This window comes from Lasiosphaeria miniovina (genome assembly GCF_030549165.1).
Source record: "Lasiosphaeria miniovina strain SMH2392-1A chromosome Unknown B0T26scaffold_8, whole genome shotgun sequence".
Classification (NCBI taxonomy): domain Eukaryota; kingdom Fungi; phylum Ascomycota; class Sordariomycetes; order Sordariales; family Lasiosphaeriaceae; genus Lasiosphaeria; species Lasiosphaeria miniovina.
In genome coordinates this window covers 2,667,291-2,692,178 of record NW_026848227.1, presented here as the reverse complement: position 1 = coordinate 2,692,178, position 24,888 = coordinate 2,667,291, and the positions used below count along the sequence as shown (strand labels likewise).

The window sequence follows — 24,888 nt, the reverse complement described above, 5'->3', positions numbered from 1 at the left end:
ACGCAACCGTGAATATACCGGCGGTATTCGCGATGGGTGGTAAATATGTCCAATGGTGGCGCAGCGCCCTGTCCTTGTGATTTCTAATCGTGGCTTATTGGGCAGTTGTTAATGATAGGGCCGTTATCAAAGTCGAGTCGTGGAAACGGTCACGCACACCTAGGCTTTTTCTCTGTCGGTGTTGTCTACCGGGCAGAGCCGAGCTGGACCATGGGTTGGGCAAACGTTGCGCACTTCCCATGCATGCATGCATGCCGCCGCGTCCTCGGCGTGGGACGGCAGCCAGTAGCATCTCGCCAGCAAATTCGAGACAGAAACTGACGCCGCCACCCAGTCATCCCCGGCTAGTCCCGAAGCCCTGCTTGACGCACGACTCAACCCACATGTTTTTCGGTGGACGAGAAGGCTTGACTAGGATAAGATCGACATGCTCCCCCTCCCCCCCCAACAACCGTAAGGACCTGTTACACGTGGCATGGTGAACTGCAGCGTCGGAGCCATGAGAACTGCATCAAGCTCCTCACGAACCCGGTTTGCGATTGGCCGTGAAGCAACCGCGGCCTCACATTGATTTCGATCGGGCCCTCGTCTGCCCAACTCCGCCCTCCAACATGATCCTGTCTTCTAGGCTCCTTTCTAGCGCCGCCCGCGGGTTCAACCGGGGGCTCGCCACGTCACTCTGGCGAACACAGTCCCGCAGCTCTGTCTTCAGCCGCAAGACGTTCTCGTTGAGGTCCTTGCATCGGTACTCCAGCTCCCAGTTCCGCGATATCTCGTCGCCGAGTCTCTCCACCACGCGCGCGAGTCGCGTTTCCAAGTAGATAATTCTTTCGCCTAGAGATGCCTCGAGCGCGGTCACAGGTGCCTCTGAAGAGCCGTCACGGCTGCCGAGGGGCACGCTGTCCCGTAGCTGCCGCTTGAGCCTGCTGATCTCGTCGGCTAGGTCCTTGCACCTGTATTCCTGCTCCCAGCTCTTGGAGATGCTTCGGCTGATAATGCCCTCCAACGCCGACACTTGGTCGAGGACATAGCGCGCCTGGGCGTTGAGGTTCCCGTTAACGTCCATGCTACTGCTCTCTCTTTTTCGCCTGCCAACGTTCAGGGTCAGCACATAATTTGTCGATATGTCGACTGTGAAATTGGCCTCGCCTGCTACTAGCCGCGTCAGGCAATTCGGTGTTAATTACGTAGCCGAAAGTTTCGCGTTGTTTCCTCGATCTCGGTGCGGCTCTTTGGCGGTGATGTTGGGTTAATTTCAGGCACACGAAAAGTGTGGTCATTATTCGGAGTGCAATCAATGCACAAGGGGTCGCTCCTCTGGGTAGGGCTTTGTGCATTGCTCTTGGCTACGTTAGAGAGCCGGCTTAGGCCGTAATTGTCAGCCATCCAGTCAGGCAGAAACCCAGACGCCCCACAGGTATTCCCATGTGCAGCTCCTTGCTGCAAGCGCCCATTCCCCCCCCCCCCCCCCCCCCTTCTCGAAGCGCGGCAGCGACGCATCCAATCAAGCCAAGCTACAAACAGCCGCCCAAACAGCCGCCCAAACAGTGCCCCAAATCCAACCTTTGGCAGAGCTTCACCCTGCCACAACCCCATGGCATCTGTCCACATCTCCATCACGCTAAGGACGCCGAAATGTCGCGCCGCCATATGCACCTCAGCTCGGGCAGCTGGCTCCGATCTCGCGGTCGGGACTCGAGACACCTCGATGCCCTCGGAACCGCTAATTACGAGGGCTCCGGGCTAGTCCAGCTCCATCCCGAGGAAGCTGCCGCGAGCGCAGAAGCCGAGTAATGAACCAGCATCTATACCCCATTTCGCGCTCATACCTGTTGCTAACACGAGCCGCGGCAACAAACTGCAGCATTGTCTTGGTCGCCGGACTCGGAGGCCATCACAGCAGAACATGGGAAGGGGCGGACCTGACTTTGTGGCCGCGCGATTTGCTGCCCCCGAAAATCTCGAAAAGAATTCGGATCCGGTCGTTCCGGTATAACACGACGCTCCAGGGCACGGTGAGCGAAGCGGGCATCGGTGACCACGCAAAAGAACTGCTCGACGAGCTGTCAAGTGACAGAGAGGACGACGAAGCGGCCGCTCTGAGGCCGTTGATCTTTGTGGGCCACAGCTTGGGCGGCATGATCATCAAGAAAGTAGGTGTCTAGGCAGGCGTCTGGAGTCAGCTGTTAATCCCCTTGCCGGCGAATTGGACCAGTTATCTAACATTCATGTCCAAGGCGCTATTCCTCGCTCATAAAAAGACGCAAACGAGATTCAGGCCGCTATGGGATGCCAGCCGAGGAATTGTGGGTTACCCTGGCACCGTGGAAACGGAGAGGGTAAAGGTGGCAAGCTAATGTCTGCCATTAATTAACTAGATGTTCTTCTCGACTCCCCATCTCGGCCTCGACCCAGCCCTGTGGAGGAAGTTTGTCAAGCATGTCCTGCCATTCGACGCCCCAGTCACAGGTGCCCTGCCTTCATACGGAATGTTGAGAGAGATTGAGAACGACGGGGACGTGCTTTACAGAATAACCGAAGACTTCAAGCCTCAGCATCCCGAGCTGTCCTTTGTGACGTTTATTGAAGAAACGCCTATGAAGGGGATGGAGAGAGTTGTAAGTCCCTTCGATAATCAAGTCGACATTCATGCCTGACCATTCTCTTCATCTTGCTAGCCTTTGGTACGCTGACTTTGAAACTAACTACGTCAGCTTGTCGACAAGGTATACGGACTCATGCATGCCCATACTGAATACCACAGCACTTTGTCCGGCGACCACCTCAGTATTTGCCAGTTCGCGAAAAGTCAAGAGGGTGCTTTCAAGCCGGTTGCGAGTCAGATGGAGTTCTTGCTGGGTCGGAAACCAAAGGTCCTAGGTTCGTTGCTCTCAGTTTTGAATCGCAAAATCAGTCTCGTCCCGAATCCCCTTTTCCTTGTGTTTAACTTTAACAACTGGAGCATGCGTCTTTGCTGGCTCCACCAGACCGTGCTGGATACGAAGCAAAACGGGCTCTCTATTCGCTATGCCCCAACGCGTTCCACTGCTATTTCCTTGACAGGCAGCCGACAAAGGGAACCTGTGGTTGGATAGCCGAGCGGCAGGAATTTCAGGGCTGGCTCGCCAACAAGCCCGGCAGCGAAAGACTTTGGATCAGCGGCCAGCCGGGTTGTGGCAAGAGCTTCTTGGCCAAACATATCATCACCGAGCTCATCCCATCGCCATACCAGGAGGACGTGATCCACTGCTTCCTCAGCGATACTCTCCCGTCGCGCGGCAACATCCAAGCGCTGCTAAGGGCGACGCTTCACCAAGCCCTGCGGCTTGAGCCGGAACTGGTTGTCGACTTTTTGATGCCGACGTTCAGCGAGGCGCAACGGCGGGATGTCGGCGACCAGGATATTTGGACCCGAGACGTGCTGGTTCTTCTGTGGGCTGGCGCCATGGCCCAGATAGCGAAGCGCCGCGCTTTGATCATGGTTATCGACGGCATTGATGAGATTGGGCCGGAATGCCGAGAGACATTCTTCAGTTGTCTCGAGGAGCTGGGAGCCAAAATGCAAGACCCAAGCAGGACCAGGGTGCTCCTTATCTCCCGCAACGAAGGACAGATAAAAGAGCATCTCGACAAACAGGGCTTCAAGACCTATCTCATGAAGCCGGAGGACACGGAAATGGACATGCTGAGTACCGTCAACGACGGCTTGGGCTACCTCTGGAACCATACGCGATACAACATCGAGGACCTTGAAGGAAGCCGCGACGGACAAGACGACATAGGCAGCATCATAGCTCATCGGTCGGGAGGAGTATATCTCTGGATCATTCTGGTTCCCGAAATTTTGAGACGCGATGGCAAGATGGACGAATCTAGAATGGCGGAGAAAGTGAGAGGCTTTCCACAAAGCATCGAGGGACTCTATGGCCACACACTCGGGGGAATGCATGACAGGCGCCGAGACACTGCGGCATTCATTAGACAAGCCCTGACATGGGCCGTCTTCCAACAGAGAGGATTAAAAGTCGCCGAGCTCAACACTGCGCTGGCCCTTGCCAAGGCCTCTCTCGTGTCTCCAGGCCAGACTGTCACGCCTCAGGGTCTGGCTAGCTTCCTAGACGACAACATCAAGGCCAAGCTGAACTTTTACTGCGGGCAGCTGGTCAAGTTCCATGACGGGCGTCTGACGCTTGTTCACAGAAGTCTGAAGACTTATTTGACAACTGCGACGGCGACCAGCGAGCTAGGCGTCGAGTTCTTCCTCGACCAGCAGAGCTCGCATGCAGTTCTCGCGAGCGTCTGCGTCATGTATCTGACCATGGCCTACTTTTGCGACTCTTGCCACCACCTAGAAGCCACAGAGCCGAGCTACTGGGAGACTAAGGTGCGCAAGAGGATCAGGGAGCACGGGTTTGTCCGGTACGCGGCACTGTACTGGTTCAAGCACGTCGCAGCAGCCGGGCCAAAGTGGCCCGGCATCGGCGGCAAAGACAGCTTGGACCGAAAGATGCTGCTAGAAGACGACAGCACGGAGTATGCGAAGTGCTGGACAGAGGTCTGGTGGTTCCTCACGCGGGGGGCGACACAACAACCATACCCGCATGGCGTTCTAGCTAGGAGCATCGTTGCACAGAGACTAGCCCCGGCCGTGTCCGCAAAGGCAGCAGGCGGGTTGGCGCCACCGCCTCCTTCGGCGGTGGCATCTTCAGCCGGACTAGTACCGGCCACGCTCGTACCGCTAGCGGAAATCGTACCTCTGAGCAGCAAACAACATCTCGCTAGCACGCCATCAGCTGCAGAACCAAAGACGACGGACACGCATCCTCCCACTCTAGTCACAAAACAGCGGCAGGTGACCCGCATGCCCACAAACCCCCTTGGTACTGCTGGGGCCACGCTCTCTAAAACGCCGGAGACGACAAAGAAAGGCCCCAGACCTGCCACTGGCACAATGTCACTAGCCGCAGACGACGGAGTCAAACCACAACCACCACCGCCACCGTCGCAACAGCAGCACGCTAGACGTGAAAACTACCGACGCGCAGAGCAGGTCGTAGAGAAGCCCGCCGTCCCGGAAACCGTGGTGGTGGAAAAGATTGTCGAAAAGACGGTGTTCGTAGAGAAGCCCGCCATTACCGAAACGCTCGTCGTGGAAAAAACTGTCGAGACGACGGTCGTCATAGACAGGCCGGCGGTGCGAGAGACGGTCTTTATCGAAAAGCTCGTCGAGGTCGAGAAGCCGGTGGCGCCCGCCCCTCCGCCGCCTCCGGCCCCCCGCGGGAAATGGCTGCGGCGGATCAAGAACGCGGGGAAGGCCCTAGGTGAGTCTCCCGTCACCAGTCTCCCGTCACCAGTTCTTTTTTTATTTTCTTTATGTTTTCCCTCAACGCCGCGTATATCGTGGGGCTTTAACATCGGGTTGCTAACGCTATTGCAGTGAAGGAACTAGCCCACCCTACCTAGATCACAATTATATGGCAGTTACCGTGGTGATACTTTTGCAGTCGCAGGTGTGAAGGAACAACACGCAAGGCAGACGGCAGACAAGGGGGGGGGGGGGGGGGGGTGTCAGATCAATCATTGCTATGGTATAGCACTTGCCTGGCCTTGAAAAGAGAGCGATACAGTTTTAGATTTATATCGCCAGCAGGGATTGCTCCGAAACCGATTAAAAATGTAGCAGCGATGGCGCTTATAACAAGACGCCAAGTAATAGCGGCGGTAAGACTCGTGCTTATATCGAAATCATAAAAATATGCCTCAAAAGGTGGCACCTGGCCGGGTATCTTATTTGGTACTTAGAGGTAATTCGTTACAGCACGCTGAATGCGGGTGAGGAAGCGTCCCCGTCTAACTAATACTTCTCACTGGGCCCTACCTCGTCCTCGCCCTCGGCATGCCTCAGCCTCTCCTTCTCCCCCGCCGCCGCCTCGCCCGCCGTCGTTGGTGTTGGTGTTGGCCAGGGAAGGGATGCCGGAATAGTCTTCTCCCGCCACCGGCTTGCGCGCTCAGCCACGGTGTCGAAACGCCGGTACTCGAGGAACTGGCTGCCGGGATAGCGCGACACGAGGTAGGCCACGAGCTCGCGCGCGTCGGCTTCCTCGTGCTTGTACAGGCATGATGCGGATCGGAAATGTTTCAGGGGAGAATAGCTTTCTGGAACGGGGTTTCAGGATCCCTCGAGCGGTCGAGTGTGCTTGCTCTTGTGGCGTTGGCATCACATCCGACATCCAGCAGTCTTTGGCACAAGGCCTCGTTGTCCGGGCAGAAGAAGCCGAGATAGCTCTCGAGGGAGTTGTCGGGCCCGTCTCTTATAGGCTCCGCGCCCTGCGAGAGCAGGTGAAGTGATAGTCGGTGGGCCGATAGATAGTCGTAGAGTTTGGGGAACAAGCCTGCAATATATGGTGTCTGTAGCCTGCTGCATATCAGCAGCAGGCCTGCAGTTTTGCTTGTTCGTTGTTACAAACATGCGGCTCGGGTGGCAGATAGTTTGACAAAACTAGGACCCTTGCGCTGACCATCCTCTCTGCCACGAACATCCGTTACTTCAAGTCCTCCCCTTGCCGGAGAAGGTTTTTCAATCGAGAGTAGAGTTTTTCGTCTACGATCCCGTTCCCACGGTTTGTCCTCAGGAAAAACGACTTTTCGCAACCTGTTCAAGAGCGGGATAAGTGGTGCGTAGTATGGCGTGAAGTTATCGGTGATTTTCTTGATGAAAATCGACTCCTTCGCCAGTGCCTAGCTTCTGTTTCGCCAACTCTCCTTCGCACAGTGCCTAGCTTCTGTTTCGCCAACTCTTCTGCGTCCACGTAGTTCCACTTGTCAAATTGTTGAACGACTCTATTCTCATCTGGTCCTTTGCAGTGAATGCATATCTAGAATAGCATCCAGAAGAGTGACTCGAGATCGTGCATAAAAGAATGCTGCTCGCCCAAGAGCGCCCCGATTGTCATGAAAGCCCTCCTGCCAGTCCTGCCTTTTGCTCCGTAGGGCTCCCACTAGACGCACGGGTCCGTGCGCTTACGTAAATGTGAAAGTCGCTGACATAATTCTAAAAATGCATCTAACGCGGCCCATTTTTGCGCTACCTTTTCCCCCACCACAGCCAACGTATCGCAACCAACGTATCGCCCACACCACGCCATGGCTACCTTCCCCGACAACTGCCTCCCTCCCGAAGGCTTTTTCCAGTCTCGAGAGGCCTTATTCGAATCAACCAACGCGTACGCAAAGCCTCGAGGCTACGCTCTCACAACCCACAGGTCAACTAAGGAGAAGACAGGCCTTTTAACTGTCATATATGCTTGCGATCGAAGTCGTCGACTACCTTCGTCGCTTCGCAATCCATAACCACGAGCCGAGCCTACACCCGTCTGCACACCCTATCCAGCGACAGCTCTCCAGCGGTATATCACAATTACCAGTACTCTCAAATGCTGGCCTTGCGCTAAAGGAGATCTAGACAGTTGTACGGCAAAGCGGTTCTTTAGCAACACGTTAAGACATCTACAACCGTATCGCTAAAGTCCGCCGAGACTCTCGTCAAGGCCAGAGTCCAATCCACGCACTTGCAAATCAGCTCGAGGAAGAAGGCTTCTAGAGCCGTGAACAATATGGGCCAGATAGGCATGTAACGGCAGTTCTTTTCGCACATCCCGACCCTCTTGTCTACCTTCGAGCATATCCTGAAGTCCTCCTTCTCGACTGTACATACAAAACAAATAAATACGGCATGCCACTTCTTAATATGATTAGCGTTAATGTAACTAGACGCTCCTTTTATATTGCCTTTGCATTTTTAAGCGGCGAGACTGAAGAAGACTATATATGGGCCCTTGAGCGGTTGAAGACCTTATACGAGCAGTGTGGTGGAGTTTTCCCATCAGTCATTTTGACAGACCGGTGCCAGACAGTTATCAACGCAGCTTCAACTCTCTTCCCGTCGACAACATCTCTCTATACCTAGCATGCAAATAAGGCAGTTCTTGCGCGGTGCCAACCAGTATTTCCAGAAGCTGAGAAGTGGAAGGAGTTTTACGGTTTTTGGTTCTCTATTCTTAACTCGCCAACTGAAGAGATCTACGAGGAGCGTTTGAAGGAGTTCGAAAATAAGTACGGCTTAACGAACCTTGCACAAATTGTCTATATTAAGGAGACATGGCTTCTACCGTTCAAAGAGAAGCTTGTCTCTGCGTGGGTTGACCAACAAGCTCATTTTGGAAATATGGCTACGTCTCGTGTTGAAGGGATCTATGCGCTTCTTAAGTCGCTCCTCCGGAGGTCAATAGTTGACCTTTTTGAAGTATGGAAGGCAATTCGGCTTGCATTGATCAACCAACTCTCTGAATTACGGTCCAACCAAGCCAAACAACAGATCCGTATAACCCTTGAGCTCGACAAAGCTCTATATAAGGCTGTACAGGGCTAGGTCTCATACGAAGCACTACAGAAGGTCGAGAAGCAGCGGCAACTACAGTAGGAAGACCCTCCTCCACCACCTACTTGTATAGGTACTTTTACGTGTATCTACGGGCTTCCATGTGTTCATATACTTACTGGACGTCAAGAGCCTCTTCTTGAAGACTTCCATTCGCACTGGCGCTTAATACGTGATGGGGCTCCACTTCAGCTTTTAGAGCCCCATCGTATAGAGCCAAAAGCTACGATAAGTAGGCTCCTAGCGTTAAGTACGAAGCGGAGCCCAGTGAATTCGAGGTCGTCGAGGCAACACAGGCAACACGGGCTAAGCGGCTAAGCCAGTGTACGGCTTGCGGTGAAATTGGTCATATACAGATCTCTCGGGTATGCCCCAAGCGTTATTCAGATGTTGTACGGATTGATTGAATGGCTAGCTGGTTGCAGTGTTGGCGATACGTTGGCTGTGGTGGGGGAAAAGGTAGCGCAAAAATGGGCCGCGTTAGATGCATTTTTAGAATTATGTCAGCGACTTTCACACTTACGTAAGCGCACGGACCCGTGCGTCTAGTGTCTAGTGGGGCAGCTTATTAAATACAGATTAATGGCGGAGATAATTCCGACTCGCCAACCGAATCAGTAGGGACTGTACCTACCTTACCTAATGGACTTTAAACTTTATTGGCGAGAGACTGCTTTGGCCAAGTTCAATCTCGCGCAAACGAGAGACGGAAGAAGCAGAACTCCAGTCCCTAGACCGCCTACTCTAAGCTCGCAACCGGACACTGCTGGGGGCCGGCGGTGCTCTCATCAGCGTCGCTTCAGCCTCGGCTTACCTTCGGCTCACCCCGGCTCAGCCCATGCTTAGAATCCAGTGTCGACAGTGGTCACCAGGAAGAAAATACACATCAGGATTCTTTTGCGCGTGCGTGCAGCTACCCCACCCTTTGCGGATTAACATTAGATGGATTTTGATCTGATTGAAGCGCCGCGACACGCTTGATTTCTTCCATCCATTGACAGGATTTCTGCAAATAAGGATCAAAAAGATTTCTGCAAATGAGGATCAAAAAGCAGATCCAGCGCGGGAGTGGACCTGAGATGCTGCTCTTCTGCAACCAGGTACAGCACAAAGGGGAGAGGAATTCACCTATAGGCAAATCATGTAAGAGAATGCTGGCTACAGAGAGGGGAAGAGAAAACGCATCCTGAAAAGTGAGCGCACACCCTTCAAAGCAACGACTGGTGAGAGCAGTAGAAACGCGTCACGGGCGAACAGCCGAAACGAGAGGGAACGCAAAAATCGGAGATCCCATGATGGAAGGAACGCTGCGCTAAGAGAGACAGTCTTGCGCGTCTCAGCTTGTATGTGGTACACGGCGTCGGGGGCTGAGCGCTGTGGTGTCACGCGACGATTACAAGCAATGTCAGCATCACCACCCTTAATATCCTCTAGATGGAGTGTTGACCTGTTATTCGCAGTTCTGTCATTCACATTCGATCTGGTGTTATCCAATCACGACCTCTTGGCACAACCTCTTGGCACAACCTCTTGGTGAGAACGTGTTTTGGGGTCTTTGATTAGACTAGGCAGATGTGTGAGAAACTGACCACGGGATTTTAGAATCTTTCTTGACCGAAAATGAAATGAGCATGCGACAGCTTGTGGCGTTCGGGGTGAAGCAACCGACTGCGGCTGGATACGCCGAAAATGTGATCCGACGCCGTGCAGACACGAGACCACCTGGGCATACTTGTAGTCCATCACCAGCCTTGCGACAATGATAAATAGGGTCTGGTACTGCCTGCGTCTGGCCATACAGTCACCCAGAATGAGCCCACCAGTGCTCAAAGTAAAAAAAAAAAATGAACCTGGAGCTCAAGTCCTAGTGCAAGAATTTACGCCATGTCGGATATCAGGGTCCTGATCGTGGTCGATGGCATCTTTCGAACAGGTGAACAAGATGCGGGAGACTACACGTTCACCATCAACCACTTGATCAAAACACTACGCAGTGACCCGTCCATCTCGGTCGACACGGCGAACCGCAATGATGACACCTTTGGAAGTCCGCCGCCAAACTTCCCCGACCCTTGGACGACTGTCAGCAAAGGCCAGCCCTTCAACTTTGCCACGACCAACCTGTCCGTTTACAATGAAATCTGGCTCATTGGCTACAGCGGGTCCAATTTAACCCCGAAGAATCCCATCTCATTCATTTCGGAAGCTGAACTGGCCGCAGTCGCCCGGTTCATGGACTTCGGCGGCGGTGTCCTCGCCACCGGAGACCACGGCGGCCTAGGCTCGGCTATGTGTGGTCTCATACCTCGCGTCAGGACCATGCGCAAGTGGTTTCTGGCAAACGAGACAGACTCGCGAGTTAATTTTGTGCCCTCCCAGGCTCGAAACTGGCCGGGCCTCGGGGCCGGCAGGGCGGATACTCTGCAGCCAAATGCAATCCCGAACGTCATTGGCGACTACAACTTTGACTGCCAGTCTGACGACAAGCCCCAGAAACTGACTCTGGTCTCGGGCACCACGCATCCTCTGCTCCAGGTCCCGGGGGGCCTTCTTGATGTGTTTCCGGACCACATGCACGAGGGAGAAGTGCTCGGCTTCGGCGGCGTGCCGTCGTCGGTGCCTTGGATCCTGACAGACACGGTGGGCCCATGGGAAGGCCAGACCTGGGCCGAGTATCCGCATTCTGATGTGGTGAAGCCCATCGTCCTCGCCACGGGCGAGATCATCAAGGACCACAGCACTCCGCTGACCGGGGGAGCCCCCTGTGAAATGGGCAACTTTAGCGCCGACGGTGACCCGACGAACTCCAACCCTGACGGCGGTAACCAAGTCATCAACACCCTGTCAGCCTATGATGGACATGCGGCGGGCGTTGGCCGCGTCATGACCGACTCGTCCTTTCACCACTACATCGACCTCAACTTGGTCGGCGACCCGTGCAGCTCGATCCCGGACCGCAACCTCGGCTTCAAGACGGCAGCGGGCCAGCCGCACTTGGCCAAGTTCGAGGCCTTCTTTCTCAACGCAGCGAGGTGGCTGGCTGGCCCACGAGTCGACGCCTGGCTCGCCGTCAGCAAGAATAGTTTTGGTCTCGACGAGGTCAGCGAGGTAGTCGACAACACGGGCCGGAGCAGGTGGCCGTCGTCCATCTGGCTCATCCTGGACGGCATCTCCCCCGAAAAGGCAGATGCCGCTCCCACCCCTGTCGTAACGAGCTCCCTATTGGCACCGGGCATCGTCGAGGCCACGGTTGGGCCCTACAGAGCCACGATGCCTGCCCAGACGACGACCCCACAGCGTATTGCGTACCCCATTGAAATCGATTTCTTCGCCCAGGCCGCCAAGCCAAAGGCGGCCGGCGGTCTCTTCCCTGCCGTGGGAGGTGACGTCACGTACGGGCTGAAAGTTGACGTCGTCATCGCGGGCCAGCCATTTTCGGCCGAGGGCGAGATTGAGCTCGTCGGCGGCGCGGACCCGTACTTCTCCAACGTCGACTACACGGGCAGCGGCGTCTACTACCTGTCCCAAGACCTCCGGGTCTGGTCTGTGACGCCTGGTCTGCTGCCCTCCAACGCCGGAGGCAAGATCCAAGACCCCTCGGCCCCGGCGATGCAGGTAGCCAATGCGCAGGCCCAAGAGACGGCAGCAGGCTACCGGTACGTCCAGGATGTCCTGGACTGGCTCAACGCAAACTACACGGACCCCAGCAAAGGCGACGTCTTTGAGCTCTTCCCCGACCAAGGCGCCGCACTCAGCTCCTTCTCGTCGGTGCGGCCCAACCAACCAAGCCCCGCCAATCCCCAGGTCAAGCTGACGACGTACAACTTTGCCGTGGCACGTGTACGCATCAACGGCGGCTCGACCGGCCCAAAACCGTGCAAGGTCTTCTTCCGCGCCTTCGCCGCCAACTCCCCCGACACTGACTTCCAGCCATCGACAGCCTACCGTTCCTCCCCGGCCTCGGGACCGCCCGAAATTCCCCTTCTTGGCACGACGGCGTCGTCGTCGTCGGATATCACCACGGTCCCGTTCTTTGCGACCGGTAACCACGACGGCAATGGCGACTTCCAAAAAAACACCGACTACACGGCCCCGTCGGTCAACAACCGCCCCATCGGCAACCCCAACAACTCACACGGCGAGGTGATCTACGCCTACTTCGGCTGCTTCCTCAACGTCTTCCCCACGGCCAACACCATCCTCGTGCCGCCCGCCCCAACCCCCATGCCCGTTCTGGCCCTCTTGCCGGGAAGCCACCACTGTCTGGTGGCACAAATCGCCTACGACGACGCGCCCATCGACGATCTGGCGAACGGCATCACGCTGGGCCCGCAGAACTGCGACAAGCTCGCGCAGCGCAACATCCAGGTCACGACGGCAAACGACCCTGAATCGCCAGAGACGCGGCTCGTCCCGCAGGTGTTTGATGTGCGGCCTAGCCGTGCCCTTTTTGGGAACTCGCCGTGGCAGCAGTTCGCGACGACGCCCGACGAGCTGATCGTCGAGTGGGGCAGCGTGCCGGCCGGCTGCGAGGCGCGCGTGTACTGGCCCGGCGCCTTGGCCGAGGAGGTCGTGGCGTTGGCGAATAGAATGTATAACCCCAAGACGCATGGTTTGAGGGCGGCAGGGGGTGACAAGCATAGTTTCGTGGTCGCGGTGCCCGAGGCCGGCGGATGGACTTGGATTCCGGTGCCTCGAGGAGGGGCAGCGACGGGAGCAGGGACGACGACGGCGACGACGACGGCGGCGACGACGAATCTGGCGGGATTATTTACTGTGCAACTGCCCGAGGATATTGTTAAGGGACAAGAGTTTGTTGTCACGGTGCGAAGAGTCGCGTCGAGGGTGCCCCCGAGAGATGAAGATCCTCCGACACTTAGGGCGGCACAGCACCATCCGTTACCCGCAACATCAGATCAAGTGATACAAGGAGAAGGGGTATCGGTCATCGTCAGCACACCAACAGCAGCAGCAGCAGGAGCAGCAGGAGCAGCAGCAGCAGCAGCAGCATCAAAAATAGACGCAACCGTCCCTACCATCCGCTCGACCAACTGGCGCTACGTCACGGGCGCCTTCGCGGTGCGCATCCCCGTCTCGGTGCCCGTCGACATGCTCCCCGCCGAGCGCGACCTGCAGGCCGTGCTGGCGTGGAAGCTGAACGCGCTACCCGCCGGAAGCCGCTGGTTCAAGGTGCTGCAGCGCTATCTGGGCCACGTGACGGCGCGCGTCGACGGGATCGGCGGTAAGGACCTGCCGTTCGTGCCGAGTCCGGCCGGGGCGGTGCCGGTGCCGGTGAGTGGTGGTGGTGGTGCAGGATGTGCTGAGGGAGGCTGGGGCTGCGACGAGTGTAGATGTGAGCTGCAGGAAAGGGGCAGGAGGTGTCATTCTCGCCGCCACTGCTGCCGGCACGACGAGCACCACGGCCAGGGCAAGTACCCCGACAGACACCGTGGCCCGTTTTGCAAGTTCGTGGGCCGGGTCCCTGCCGTGACGTACGGCTCGGGCGGCGAATTTTTGGGCTTTGTGCATTGCGATGAGCAGGGCTGCGAGAGGAGGTTCGATGGGCCCAGCCGAGGGTTTGAGTTCGTTATTGGAGAGGCTTGGCGGAGACAGGACATTGTCGAGGTGGAAACTCCAGAGCAAGACAAGAGCCACTGTGTGAATGTGACTGTGCGCGACGCGTCACCCATCTGGAGAAGGCATTCAGGGCACCCAGGAGAATACCCGACGAGGAGGACGAGGAGGGAGGAGCGATGCGTGATTATGTAGTGACTTTTTCTTTTGCGTAGAGGAGACGGGTTTTGAGGAATGCTAGGCAAGGCACAAGCAGATTTAATTGTGGTATGCTTATCTTTAACTGAAATTTAGTTTACTATACTTTATAATTACCTCCTAGGTAAATAGGTACACGCCAGGACAACGTATACCTCTTTAAAGGGGGCCACTTATCATATCGTAGTCGCCCTCAATAAGTGGCGGTCGTTAGAAAGAGGCTGACCGTCAACGTCTACAACATTTAAAACTCTGGGCTAGTTACCAAATTTGGACTTACACAGTAGCTTGAGGCGCCAAGAATCAGCGAGGCCACCTTGCCGAGGCCGCCTTGCCGAGGCCGACCGTGGATATATGTGCTCAGGTTCTATCAGGTCTAATGCTGATTTGGCAAAAAAAAAAAAAAAACCTTGTCGGGGGTGACTATTGACGTAGTCGGGATCTAAAACAGAATTCTCTTGGCGTCCGAGGACGGTTAGACAAGAAACAGCCTCGCTTCAGCCCGGATCACCTTCGGTTCACCCCGGCTCAGCCTACGCTCACCATGTCACGCAATTGTCAACTTTAAGCGACTCTCTCGGGGACGAGTTCTGGGCCTCGCTCTCCTAATGGCCTAGAAGAGGGCCCAGTTAGCAGGACCCATTCTATCTGCCTCGCCTTAGCAACAACCTTTAAAACGGAGGCCCAGAAACGGTCCCGAGAGTATAGCGTATTCACTCTCCGTTTTGAAAAGCTCCAGTTATCGTAATCTTATCTTACACTGAGTAACCGATAGATGAGGAGGCAATTTTGCTCTGTCCTACTACCTACCGCGCGACTGTTCCTTCCCCAAATAGATAAAAGACGCAGTTCCGCTCCTACCACCTACTGCACGACTATTCTTTTCCATCCCACTAAATAAAGAGGCAGCTCGTTCTGTCCCTACCTGCTGCGCGACACTTCTCTCGCATTCCTTATTCCCGTTGTGTTCCTACCTTCTTTCAAGCCAAACCTTCTTCTCCCATATTTCTCGTATACCTTACACCATTTCTGCTCGTACCTTTTACTTCAACCTATACTATACGTGCCTCCATACTGCCGCGGAAGAAGAGTCCTACGGACTTCTTTCGGCGGGGAAAGGAGAATGGTTCCGGAATTTGCACTGAGGGAATCAACGGTGCTATAGTTCACAAGAAGCCAACTGAGAAAACACTAAAAGACTACCGCCGCATGCTGGACCTATGGAACCGGTGAGAACCTTGAGTTGTCGTCGAAGAAAGGGCAGCATTATGATCTAACTTTCCTATAGATATGTTGAAGACCATCCCAATGCCAACGCTTACGATCTCATGTCCTTGAAAGACTTTATGAAAGATGTTGCATTCAGTATCGACGGTGCTGAAGACAACCCTGATCCAGGGCAAGGGACGGTAATGGTATATTGGAAGCAGCTCATGGCTGGTTGGCGTCGCGAAACTGATGCTATTCCTGGAAACATTACAGTCTCGGTTACAAATGTACGTACTGTCTCTTGGACCTGAGAAAATCTAACTAACTTGGTGGTAGTTTATTAAGTATGAGCTGCCCGAAATACTTAAAAGAGAGGGTAAAATGATGGTACAGAATAAGAGAACAAGAAGGTTTGGTACGAAAAGCCACTTTCTTTATTTAGGAAGGCAGCTATGGAATGATTGGGCGGTATACGATAAGCCCGCAACGAGGGTGTACGACTGGGCCGATATGCTTACTATCGTATGCTCTTCTGCGCGCATCGGCGAGTACATCGAGTCTACTTGCCGTGCAGGATCTGGTCGCGGCTAATATTACAAGGTAATGGCTATTCAATATTAGATCCAATAGTCGCCTAAGCTAATGGACACTTGCCATAGGATGTGACTTTTGGAGTTTTCCTCAACGAATACGGAAATGCCGAGTTCGCCGTTCAGCTAGTTCGGGATGCGAAGGGTATGACAAATGCCTCTGACAAACGGTAAGAAACTAACTTTTATGGTTGTTTATTTAGACGATTACTAAATTAGATTTCTATAGGCCCGAGCATTCGCTATTGAAGGGCTAGGGCCGATGCCTCTCATTTGCAAACCCATGCTCCCTATCTTGGCTATCCTCGTTGCTACAAAAGCCTTCAGGGACTACCAAACGATTGAAGATCTTCTCGCCATACAGCCACCGGAAGGAGAGATGCTCCACTTACGGTGGAGGGAGAGCGTCCGTGATCTGCCCTTCTTCAAGAGCATGTCCGCAAGAGCTGCACCAGGGAAGATAGAAACGGCGAATGCATTTAGCAGGCGTATTAGACAACTAGGCTTCCGCGCCGGATATCCTAGTCCGCCTACAATTCATGACTTCAGAGCGGAGGGTCTATACTGGATTGGTGTGTACATGGAGTTTTCCCTTCCTCGGCCTGACTTGCTAATTCTGTCCGAAGGACAATATTACGCTCAAACTTTCCAAAATTCCCATACAAAATTGATAAAGAAACTGATAAGAAAATGTGGGTCCGAATTCCCTACGCGGATTGGCTGACGGCAGGCCAGAGACTTAGCCAAGACCAACCACAGTCGACAAAACCAGCCAACTGGCCCTAAAATCAATGCACCTAGTACCATTGCGTGCGTAACGGTAAGGAAATTCCAGATCTGATGTTAGATTTTGAATACAATTGGTTTTGGTTGAGATGCAAGCGTTTAAATACTGGGGCAGGTAGTGGTGGAGAAGGGTAGATGCACGTGACTACATGCATGTGCGGCACGTGCGGCAATTTCGTTTCTTGTGCCCCGCGTTGAATTTCCTTGCCCCACCACAATACTTTTCCTCCAACAATCGGTTGTGTTGCAGTGCCTTGATAAATCTTGCAGGCTTCTTATTCTTTACAACCAACCTTATTCCGACCGTGGTATAGCTTTGCCCGTTATGGCCGGGCTATTTCGTATCCATGGCGGACGCTTCTACGGCGGCTGCCCGTCAAGTCTGTAACTCCTGGAGCGTCGAGAAGCCTCTTGATCAATTCCAGTCCTTCCGAGGGCCTCGCCGGACCGTTGTTGATTGTGCAGATTGCCGCAACCGCAAAAAGGCGCAGGTAATGTCACCTGTTCTGTTATCTTTGCTCTTCTATTTACTAATTTAATACCTAGAGAGATGGATCAACCTCCATAATCCAATCGGCTGCTGCAGCTGCCCGAGGGGATAGCCTAAACCCACCTCCTGCCCCTTTGCCTCGGCAAAATCTCACCCATCGCTTTCTTTCTGAGCGGTACCACGAAGGCGGCCGTGTTGCTACGGATTCGACCGAAATGGCAGCTGCGCGCAATGAGATTTCCGCTATCCAGCGACGCCACCGTATTGAGCGACACCATGGTGGAGAAACTTCCCAGACCCCGACAATGAGCAATCTTCTTCACCAACAACAACCTCCTAGCAATGCCGATGGCACTCTCCCGCCTTTTCTCCAGCCTAGAGACCCCCATGGGCTTGCTACCGGTTGCCCTCCCTCTACCCAGTCAGAAGAATCCCAGAAAGCTGCCCAGGAGGAAGAGAGAAAAGACGGTAACAATAATCCAGGCCCAGTCACACCACCATAGCTCCCCCGACAGGGGCGGCCTTCTCTGCGGCGGCCGCCACCATCTTCTCCCTTCTCACCGGCTCGTGGTCGTCGCCGCGGCCGTCCGCGTCTAGCACAAAACCCTATTGGCCGCCCCCCTCTACAGCAGCCGCTACCCTTTCCCTTCTCGCCTGCTGGCGGCCGTCGCCGAGGACGCCCGCGTCTTGCAAGAAACCCTGTCGGCCGCCCCCGCAGACGACCGCCTTCCACAGAACGCACGCTCCGCGAATTCGACAAGCCATCTCCTCAATTTACAGGGGCCGACAAGGAGTCGCCCCTTGACGAGGAAGGCCTCGCCATCAAGATGGAATTCGATGAAGCACTTGCTGCAGAGAAGATGCAGTATTACCCGCGCTGTAAAAGGCGATGGTTCGATGTAGAGCTGAAGCTTGATGGTGTTTGTAAGCATTGCCACGATAAGGATGATAAGAAGCGTGGGGATGAGCCTTTCTTCTTTTCTGCCAACAACAACTCAGACTTTGGCTCTATACCTTAAGACTTGCCCCGGCTAGAGCCATTGGAGGAGATGTTTATTGCAAGGGTCCACGTTAGCGTCACTGTATTTATAGTACGTAGTAGGGATACGTGTAGCGAGGAGTAGCAACTAACAAAGTATAGGTTCGTGGGTAGCAGTATAAATATCGTGTGCATGTTGTGCATTTCTTGCGCGATGTTAGCAAGGTTTACAAGAGCTACCTCTCTTACCTAGAGATTTGGACATTGTTATCCTTCGGCCACGCGGTTCTGAGAATGTGGCCCAGATGGATCGGCAGTTCTGCCGACGATTCCGCGTCCGCCGCGCAGCCATCGAGGCCTGGCTCAAGTTTCTCGCCGCCAATCACCCTGGCTACAGAGACTTTACCCTTAACTACGACAATCTCTCTCAGCTCCCCGAGGATGGCAATGTATTTGACCAACTTACCATCCATGAGGTCAACGATACAACGGGCGTACCTGCCGATTTTGGCCCTGCTGATGAATCAGTTGAAGAGCCGGAGCCTGAAGATGGTGATGTTGTAGATGAAGTTTAACCTGGTTGACTTTTGGTATCGTTACAAGTGGCAGGGTCGTGGGAGCAGCCATGCTCATGGTCTGTACTGGTTCGATAAAAGCCCAGATCCAGATATGTCGAAGCAAGAGTCACGAGATCGCTTTGCCAAGGTCTGGGGTACCACATTACGGCTATGAACCCACAGAGAGGCCAGGGTGCCGATGAGGGTAACCCCCTATCTGTTAACCCTCTCGAAACCAACGTCACGTGGGAGTGGCTTAATCGAATTGTCAACCGCTGTCAACGCCACCACTGCTCTACAGCATATTGTCTTCGGCTAACAAAGAAAGATGCTGAACAAGCTCGAAAGGCCGGCGAGAGAGGCGGCCAGCCAGCCGGCCAGCCAGTTGAAGAATGTGCCCCTCCACAGCCGACATGCCGCTTTCAGTTCCCCCAGGCAGAACAGGCGAAGGCAAGGGTTATTAGGAAGCTGGGGAAGAAGTGGTGGCTGTTTGAGGCTCAGCGGAACGATACCCATATAAACCAGTACAACCCACTTATCTCGCTTTGCTGGCTTGCCAACACCGACTGCTCGCCTTGCACTGGTGTACAGGCTGTTGTCAACTATGCTGCAAAGTACTGTAGCAAGTCAGAGACCCAGACTAATACATACGCGCAGATTACGCGTAGTATAATGCCTTACGTTTCTGACAGGAACTCAATGCTGTCGTTCGTATCTAAGCTGATGAATAAGCTGGTGGGGGAGAGGGATTACTCAGCCCAGGAGATCAGCCATATCTTACTCGGCCTCCCTCTCCAAGACGATAGCCGAGTGGTACAAAGCGTTGACTGCCGGCCTCGAGAGCAGCATGCTCGGCCTCTCAATGTCACCGTCGACGGTGTCAATGTCACCGCCGACGGTGATGTTGAAGATACGTCAAATGTCTGCGATAAGTACCTTCAACGGCCAGTTGAGATGGAGGATGTGGCATACGTCGAGTTTCTTAAGAACTGGAACTTCAAGGCACGGAATCCCTTAAGGTGGAGTATGTGGCAGCCTCCCGCTCGATCTAGGGTGTTTTACTACTATCCCAAGTACAAGTCTATTCGCTCACACCAGCAATGGCCCGATTTCTGTCGTGTAAAGCTGCTACTAAACCATCCACATCGTCAAGTTGCAGACCTTTACGTAGTTGACTATCTACAGTTTGAAACCTACAAACTGGCCTACGAGCACTGTGCCAGTCAACACCACCACCCAGATGATCACTATGGTGTTGAAGACAAAGAGGACCCCAAACCAGACGAGGATGAGTTTGAGGCTGGGGGTGATGTGGGTGATATCACCCTTGAGGATTGGCACGAGATGGCACGTATGGTTCCTGACTTGCGACTACCTGAAGAGGAGGCAGATTTGCTTGGCCGCCGTGATATTGACCTTAACTACGACTGGACTCAACACATCAGCCTTTATTCCCACGAAGATTTCAATACCGGAGGCTACTAGAAAGAGCTCCGGGGAGATGCTCCTGGCAACTACGACGTTGAGCAGATGCCACGAAAGGCTTGCGATGCCCTAAACGCCAAACAACGGCTTGTGTATGATGCTATTCTAAAGCATCATAAGGCAACTATCCAAGGCCAAAATCTAACACCACTTTGAATCCAGGTTGACGGCGGCGGTGGGACTGGCAAGTCATACATGGTTAAAGTAATCTCCTCTCGCTTACAAGCCAAAGCGGCCAAACATAGCCGACCCTCGCCAATTGTTCGAGCGGCGCCTACTGGTTTGGCCAGCAATCAGATTGGGGGCCAGACTCTCCACTCCCTCTTCCGGATTCCCATTGACGGTAATTATCGGCCACTTTCAGAGACACCAGCAGTCCTTAGCTCCCTACAGCGACGATTTAACTCAATTCACTATCTTGTGGTTGATGAGAAGAGTATGCTGGGGTTAAAACCTACTGCCTGGACCGATCAGCGGCTTCGAGAAATCTTTCCTGACTGCCGCGACCAGTACTTTGGCGGGCTTAGCGTCATCCTTATCGGCGACTTTTTCCAACTCCCCCCGGTTCTAAACAAGCCCCTTTATTCTATGGCTGATGGCTTACGGGATCTGGAGATTGTCGGCCGTAACGCATACCTTTCGTTCGACAAGTCGGTATTCTTAACCACAGTACAACGGCAGCAAGGCGAAGGGCAAGCGTTGTTCCGGCAAGCCTTAGAGGAACTACAGCGGGCCAAAGTATCCATCCCTTCATGGGAGCTTCTTTCGTCAAGGTGTGCGATCAAACTCTCACCTACAGAGGTTGAGTCCTTTGACAACGCCTTTCGCATCTTTCCCATCAAGGCCCAGGTGGATGAATACAACCATCAACACCTTTTAAACTTACAGAAGGCAGTTATACAGGTCAACGCAAAACACGAAGGTGTTGGTGCAGAGAGGGTTGAGTCTTCCAACGCAGGTAATCTCGTCAAACGACAACCTATTTGTGTTGGCTGTCGGGTTATGTTGACAAGGAACCTGTGGGCCAACGTTGGGCTTGTGAGTGGTGCCCGAGTGGTGCCTAAGGCACTGTTTACAACGTCTCGTGGGCTGAAGGTGCAAACCTCCAAGAAGACCCACCGCAGGAAATCATGGTAACGTTTGACAACTATACCGGGCCTCCATTCCTACTGCCTCACGAAGAAGAGCTTCGTGATGGGGCTAACTTGGTGGTTCCCATTCTCAGAGTCCGTCAAGAATTTACCCTTGGAGCTGGCACTGGGTACCGGGAGCAGTTCCCACTGCTCGTTTGTTACGCAATTACGGTGCACAAGTCACAAGGCATCACTCTCGACAAGGCAGTTTGTGATATCTCTGTGCCAGAGTTTGCATCTGCCCTATCCCATGTGGCGGTTTCGAGAGTTAAGACCATGGATGGTTTGATGTTTGAGTTGCCATTTGATCGAAGCAGAATATACCGAGAGGAGCCAGTGCATAGCATGAAGCTAAAGACGCTTGACTACGACACAAGGATGCTCCAGCCCCTAGACTAGGTGCCTGATGAAGAGAGCTCTGAGACAAGTGGGTATATAACTGATAGCTCTATTGTTGTGTAGTTGTGGAAGGTCTAGATAGTCGTAGGGTTAATGGCATTGTATTATGTAATGGGATGTTTTGGCCTTCGGACAGATATTGTCGCTTCGCTTGCTCTCGCTTTCCACACTTTTTCAACTGCAACCCTGGAATAAAAATAACCGTCGCTCACGTTAAAATTGCCAGGAGCGAGAGTGAGGAAGGAGCGCCCCGTAGCGTAGCGGAGGGCCGCGCGACTGACGAACGAAGCGACGCCAGCAATTTTATATAAAGATAGTGAGGGTCGTGGTAATGGCGGGCTTCGGTTAAAACTGAGCCTCCTTTCCGGATAGTTTAATTCGTTTCCTTTTAGAAAGAAAATCCCCCCCCCCCCTCAAAAAAAAAGTGCTTGCCCTCTATCGTGATGACCTCGTGAGACGTCTCGCGGCCTGAACACCTTGGAATACATGTGCCATAGACGGGACTGCCGTTTTCTAATTGCTTAGTATTCCCCTGCTAATCCACGCCACCACCACTCTCGAACCCACTGGCCGGCCATGAGCTTTTTAACACCAAATATGACAGCCTCGATGATGATCTTATCGACGATTTGAACGAATAGGCCGCTTCTGCCCTCTTCAACACAGTTAGATAATATTATTGTTGAATTCACCATATGGAATCTTCTAGTGGATGATAAATACTAGATTATTCAGCTGATGTGAGCTAAAATTGCCACATAGCTCGCCACCACTCATATGTATAAAACCTGCACCTCTGGCATAGCTAGAGGAGGGGAGAAATTGAACAGAACACAACACTTCATATTTTTTTCGGCCTGAATGTAAAATCCAACAATTATCTTGTTTCTGACTCATTGGTCTACCTCTTTAATATCTAACTAGGTAGTACTTGAAAAAAATGTGTGGATGGGGAAACTCAGCGCAGCCCACTTGGCTAGAACATCGTGGTCAGCCCAGCTGATCCTCGAAGACGACTTCTTTTCCGGGGCGACCTCACCAATTTCTGGCAGCTCTAAAATATCAAATGATGTTGGCTGGGACGTGACAAACACCTTGATTATATCCTCACACTGACGGTATCCATCAGCCAGCATTTTAGGGGGGACCATTGTCCTCAGCCTCTTCTTAACCACTCCCGAAAGTTTTTGATCATCATCTCGCGGAGGAACGAGTTGGTATGTCCCAAAGTCGATGCCCTCGACCTGCCAAAGAGGCCCCATGTTGTACGCATATAGGTACAGCGCCTTGTCCCCTTTGTTCTCGACCTGCAGCTCGAAAGTCCACAGTTTCTCGCTGTGGTCGACCTGCACAGGACACCCCGCGTCGACAATGGCCCCGGACCGTGTGGTGATTTGGACGCTGAAAGACTTGGCGAATGGCTCTATTGCCCGTTCGTCGGGCTCCTTCTCCATGCTAGTACTACTATTATCGGTAAGTTGCCCAACCAGCGCAAACTTAGCCAGGTGTTCCATGACGTCGCAGAAGTAGTTGGTTTCCGTCTGGCTCTGCAGCATGAGGGGCAGGTTTATAAGTTTCTGACCCGATTGATCACGGATTTCGTACTCTTCATTACGGTTCAAATCGACGCGGAATGATGCTGCTGTGCTAGGGCCGTCCGATTCGCCGTGAACAATGCCAAGATGACGCCCTCTCATGGCCGTTAGCCACTCTTCTCGGGGGAGAATATCAGGCGAGAGCTGGATAGAAAATTTCTCAAGAGAGCGGCGGTTTAGCGGCCTCGCAAGCCACCCTGTCTCGGTGGGACCATGGGTGGTAGTCGGCGCTGCGTCATCGACATGTTCAAGCTGTGATGTGAGAGCCCTTACCTTGATAGCCTTGCTAAGAGCTTGGTTTCCGGCGAAGCTAGAATCATTGTTGTCTCCTGTTTTGCTTACGGGATAGAGTGTGAATCTGTCGCCGCAGGAAACGCCATGTGCTTGGCCGGCTTGCAGTTGGAGGCTACCATCCGGTCCCCGGACAATTGGGACGGCCGTGACCGCGGTGGTGGTGTCCGAGTATGTTTTCCCGAAGAAGCCCTGGCGTTTGTTCCCGTACAGCACGGGGTTCTGCTGCTGCGAGGCATCACGGGCTTTGAACTTGGCTTGAAGGGATGCGTAGATGTCCTGAAATCTCGTTCCAAGGCCGCCGTGCTCCTGTAGCACCTGCAGGAGAAGATAAGACAATACTCCGCGAGGTTGTCCGTCAAACTCGCTCTCAAGGGCTTCCTCGTGAGGACAGCATGCAGCGAGTATGGAATACCCGGCTGGGTTGATCAGCCAGTTGACCCGTGCGGAAGCGTCGCGATTTCCGGAATCGATGATTGCTTCCAACTCTCCTGTCTTGTCGTCTTCGTCGGCGTCGATCTCGACCTGGTCGAGCACACTGTCGCAAGGGAGAAAGCGGACTCTGGGATTGTCGCGTCGGTAGACGCTCCCAGAGAAACAACAGTCCAAAACAACAGTGACCACTAATCCCTTTTCCACCATGGCGTTTAGAGCGCGCGCTAACCTTGGACCTCGAAGAAATATTTCGTCGTTTTTCTTCCCGCTCAGCAAAACTAGCGCTAGGTCCCCGGTAGACTGGTTCGAAAACTCGGCATAGGGCTCGCAACGAGTCCCATGCCCAGAGAAGTGAATGTAGACAAGATCACCCGGCTGTGCCGCGAGTGTGACCTTCTCGAGGCCAAGAGTCACATTTCGATATGTTGGCAGGGTTGATGGGTCCGCAAATGTTTCAGCCAGTCCTGGGCTGGGGCTAGGGCTGGGGTTGAGGCTGCTGGCTGCTGTGAAGAGCTGTATGTGGGTGTTGCTGGATACTTGTTGAAGGTACCTTTCGAAAGCTAGGATGTCTCTGACGCATCCTTGCAATGGTCTGTCTGGATAGGCATTGATGCCGATCAGAATTGCGAAGCGCGAGATGACGGGGCCCTGGGGGTTCATCGTGCTGTCGTCGTGCGGGACGGACAAAGAGGTTTCGTTAGAGCCAGGAATGGCACTTATTTTCTGTGAA

General features: G+C 53.7%; 5 protein-coding genes across 5 annotated transcripts; 2 read left to right on the top strand and 3 right to left on the bottom strand.

Annotated features, from left to right (window-relative positions):
* Positions 1-562: 562 nt before the first annotated feature.
* B0T26DRAFT_757185 (uncharacterized protein) lies at positions 563-1,066 on the bottom strand (the record flags this gene model as incomplete). The annotated part of the gene is made up of 1 exon (XM_060446217.1): positions 563-1,066. The coding sequence occupies one exon, from the start codon at positions 1,064-1,066 to the stop codon at positions 563-565; it is 504 nt and encodes a 167-aa protein (XP_060290526.1).
* Positions 1,067-1,570: 504 nt separating this feature from the next.
* B0T26DRAFT_807175 (uncharacterized protein) lies at positions 1,571-5,545 on the top strand. The gene is made up of 7 exons (XM_060447222.1): positions 1,571-1,790; positions 1,865-2,153; positions 2,238-2,306; positions 2,379-2,618; positions 2,715-2,880; positions 2,988-5,321; positions 5,438-5,545. Exons 1-7 carry the CDS (start codon positions 1,636-1,638, stop codon positions 5,461-5,463), a joined length of 3,279 nt encoding a protein of 1,092 aa, XP_060290525.1. The 5' UTR covers positions 1,571-1,635; the 3' UTR covers positions 5,464-5,545.
* Positions 5,546-5,854: 309 nt separating this feature from the next.
* Positions 5,855-6,521, bottom strand: B0T26DRAFT_757183 (uncharacterized protein; the record flags this gene model as incomplete). The annotated part of the gene is made up of 3 exons (XM_060446216.1): positions 5,855-6,106; positions 6,229-6,408; positions 6,468-6,521. The coding sequence occupies 3 exons, from the start codon at positions 6,519-6,521 to the stop codon at positions 5,855-5,857; spliced, it is 486 nt and encodes a 161-aa protein (XP_060290524.1).
* A 3,800-nt stretch (positions 6,522-10,321) lies between these two features.
* On the top strand, positions 10,322-18,838 carry B0T26DRAFT_757182 (uncharacterized protein; the record flags this gene model as incomplete). The annotated part of the gene is made up of 7 exons (XM_060446215.1): positions 10,322-13,729; positions 13,853-14,093; positions 15,408-15,438; positions 15,498-15,618; positions 16,078-16,153; positions 18,020-18,149; positions 18,517-18,838. 7 exons carry the CDS (start codon positions 10,322-10,324, stop codon positions 18,836-18,838), a joined length of 4,329 nt encoding a protein of 1,442 aa, XP_060290523.1.
* A 3,823-nt stretch (positions 18,839-22,661) lies between these two features.
* B0T26DRAFT_864601 (caspase domain-containing protein) lies at positions 22,662-24,833 on the bottom strand. The gene has a single exon (XM_060447791.1). The coding sequence runs from the start codon at positions 24,816-24,818 to the stop codon at positions 22,758-22,760; it is 2,061 nt and encodes a 686-aa protein (XP_060290522.1). The 5' UTR covers positions 24,819-24,833; the 3' UTR covers positions 22,662-22,757.
* Positions 24,834-24,888: the final 55 nt, after the last annotated feature.